This window comes from Octodon degus, unplaced genomic scaffold (assembly GCF_000260255.1).
Source record: "Octodon degus isolate 3935 unplaced genomic scaffold, OctDeg1.0 scaffold00005, whole genome shotgun sequence".
Taxonomy (NCBI): Eukaryota; Metazoa; Chordata; class Mammalia; order Rodentia; family Octodontidae; genus Octodon; species Octodon degus.
Window position 1 is genome coordinate 33191415 of NW_004524581.1, and position 2634 is coordinate 33194048.

The 2634-nt window shown below is 39.0% G+C and overlaps 2 protein-coding genes across 1 annotated transcript; both read left to right on the forward strand.

Annotated features, from left to right (window-relative positions):
- Positions 1–2634, forward strand: part of LOC101582899 (HLA class I histocompatibility antigen, B-38 alpha chain-like) — a 245968-nt gene that overhangs the window by 104249 nt on the left and 139085 nt on the right.
- LOC101576404 (protein NipSnap homolog 3A) lies at positions 884–2225 on the forward strand. The gene is made up of 2 exons (XM_012516167.2): positions 884–904; positions 1021–2225. The coding sequence occupies exons 1-2, from the start codon at positions 884–886 to the stop codon at positions 1729–1731; spliced, it is 732 nt and encodes a 243-aa protein (XP_012371621.2). The 3' UTR covers positions 1732–2225.

The following is a 2634-nucleotide window of genomic DNA, read 5'->3' on the forward strand; positions in this document are numbered from 1 at the left end:
TGGTGACGGAGGCGGGAAGCTTCGTGTCGCGGTCTCAGCTGAACACCACCTGCTTCAGAACACAAAATGACACTGTGATTCTCTAACAACTGTGGGCATTCTAATACTTGAATCCCTACAGGATGTTAGCAAACAACATTATGTATTTTTACATAGAAATTTAGAAATCAGAACCCGACACAGCACTGGAGCATGACAATCAGGATCACATTTTGCAGCAAACTTAAATTTTCATTTTGACGTAGCATACCCTTTATTATTTAATTTTCTTTTCTTTTCTTTTTCTTTGGCTGGCTCAGGCTGCCTTCAGGTCAGGTGTGGTAAGGCATGTAGAGCTGGGGATTGAACCGCGGTCCCCAAGCCCTTTTAATCAATCATTCAAATTCAGAGGTTTGAATCTCAAAAAAGTTTCAACACACTAAGGAATCCTTGTTCTACATTTTATGAGACCTGTACAACTGGAATTGTGAAGACATTTAGTACACAATGACACAACAGTGATGAATAGTCCTACACACTTGGGAACCTTTGTGTCTTGATTTGGTTTTGTCCCAAGAGCATCCTTTGTGAGAAGACCTTATTGTACTTCCTCTAGAGATCTTCATCTTTTGACCACGACCAAGTTATCGGGGTGTCTCCCACAGGACCCTGGAGACCACTGGTGGCTCCTTACCGAGGAGCAAAGGCTGGCAACGCCTGTGTGCACCAACTGGAGTCCTGTGTAAGAATCTCTTCCCACCCTGAGGAACTTTTATTTAATTACCTTTTTTTGGCTAAGTTTTGAGAAAGCCAATTTTATGATCACTTAGATGAGCTGGTAACCCCGGTGCTTGCATGCCTTTGAGTCTCTAAACCAGACTATATTAAAACAAATAATCCCAGAATGCAAAAAGACAAAGGAAAGGTAAAAATTGTTGAGCCCAAAAAAAAAGGATCAGCTGTTCACAGAATAGACATACAGACAACTAACCCAGCAGGCATAACAAAAATCAGAGGGCACTCAAATATATTTTCGACCAGGGGAGAGGAGTCGCCGCCGCCCGCCGCGCTCGGGGCGCGCGCGTCTCAGGGCCCAGACAACAGGATGGAATGCTGTATGAATTTCGAACCTGTTATCTTAAACCCTCAAAAATGAATGAGTTCCTGGAAAATTTTAAGAAAAATGTTCATCTTCGGACAGCTCACTCTGAATTGATTGGATACTGGAGTGTAGAACTTGGAGGCAGAATGAACAAAGTATTTCATATTTGGAAATATGATAATTTTGCTCATCGAACTGCAGTCCAGAAAGCATTGGCCAAAGATAAAGAATGGCAAGAACAGTTCCTTATTCCAAATTTGGTTCACATTGATAAACAAGAAAGTGAGAGTACTTATCTGGTCCCATGGTGCAAGATAGAACAGCCTGCAAAAGAAGGAGTCTATGAACTGGCTACGTTTCAGATGAAACCTGGTGGTCCAGCTCTGTGGGGCGATGCATTTAAAAGGGCAGTTCATGCCCATGTCAATCGAGGCTACACAAAACTAGTTGGTGTTTTCCACACCGAATATGGAGCACTCAACAGAGTTCATGTCCTTTGGTGGCATGAGAGTGCTGACAGTCGTGCAGCTGGGAGACATGAATCTCATGAGGATCCCAGGGTTATGGCAGCTGTTCGAGAAAGTGTCAACTGCCTGGAGTCTCAGCAGAATATTCTTCTGATTCCTACGTCATTTTCACCGTTGAAGTAGTTTGGTACTAAAAATACCAAGTGTCTCATTAATTGGTGTTACAGTGTGTGTCTTCCAGTGGTGCTTAAATTCTGCCAAGAAAATTACTCTTTTTTTCTTTGAAGAAGGTAGTAAGTTAATTCACCATGTTGTTCACATTTTTTTAAAGCTATGTGTATCGTTTGTTACCCCTATTTCAGGAAATAATGAGTTTATTTGCTGCTTGATATTTCAGTATCTGCCATACGATGAAAATACCTATCAATTGGAAAATGAATTTATGAGATCCTAATATGAAAACTCTGGAGAAATGTCTTTATTTATAATGATTACTTCATTTTGCATCTTATTTTATAAAATAATTGTCACTTTATTAAGGTCTTGATTTTTCATTTGTTTCAGTCTATTCTGTATTTTAATAAACACTCAGATAATGAGGTCGCATTTTCATGCTTGTGACCATATGTTTACTTAATTTGGTTTTTTTGGAGGAACCGGGGATTGAACTCAGCCCCTTGAGCTTCCCAGGCAAGTGCTTATTCTACTGAGCCATCTCCCCGGCCCTATTTATTTAAATTATTAATATACATTATCAATCTTTGCATTATGACTTTTCCCAAAGTTATTTTTTCAGGTTTTTTGCCCTGTAAAGTATGTTTTATACTATCGACAGTGATTCAGGAAAATACTCTCTTTGATATGTTAGAATATCCTTTGTGCCCTTTTTTTATAGGTGTTTCTCATTAATTAGTTGGAAAATGTTATGAGGTCCTGGTAATTAAAACCTGTGAAGACTTTGATTTATATGCTAAAATATCTTCATTTATAATTAATTGTACATTAATAATTTGGATCTGTGGTTTAATGCTGTCTTTATGGATATGGAAATCTTTGCCCTAATAAAAGCCTACTTGTATACTGTAA

Coding starts and splice junctions, on each gene's coding strand:
- LOC101576404 (XM_012516167.2), top strand. CDS start 884: ATGCAAAAAGACAAAGGAAAG. Junction 905..1,020: donor TGCAAAAAGACAAAGGAAAG/GTAAAAATTGTT, acceptor ATTTTCGACCAG/GGGAGAGGAGTCGCCGCCGC.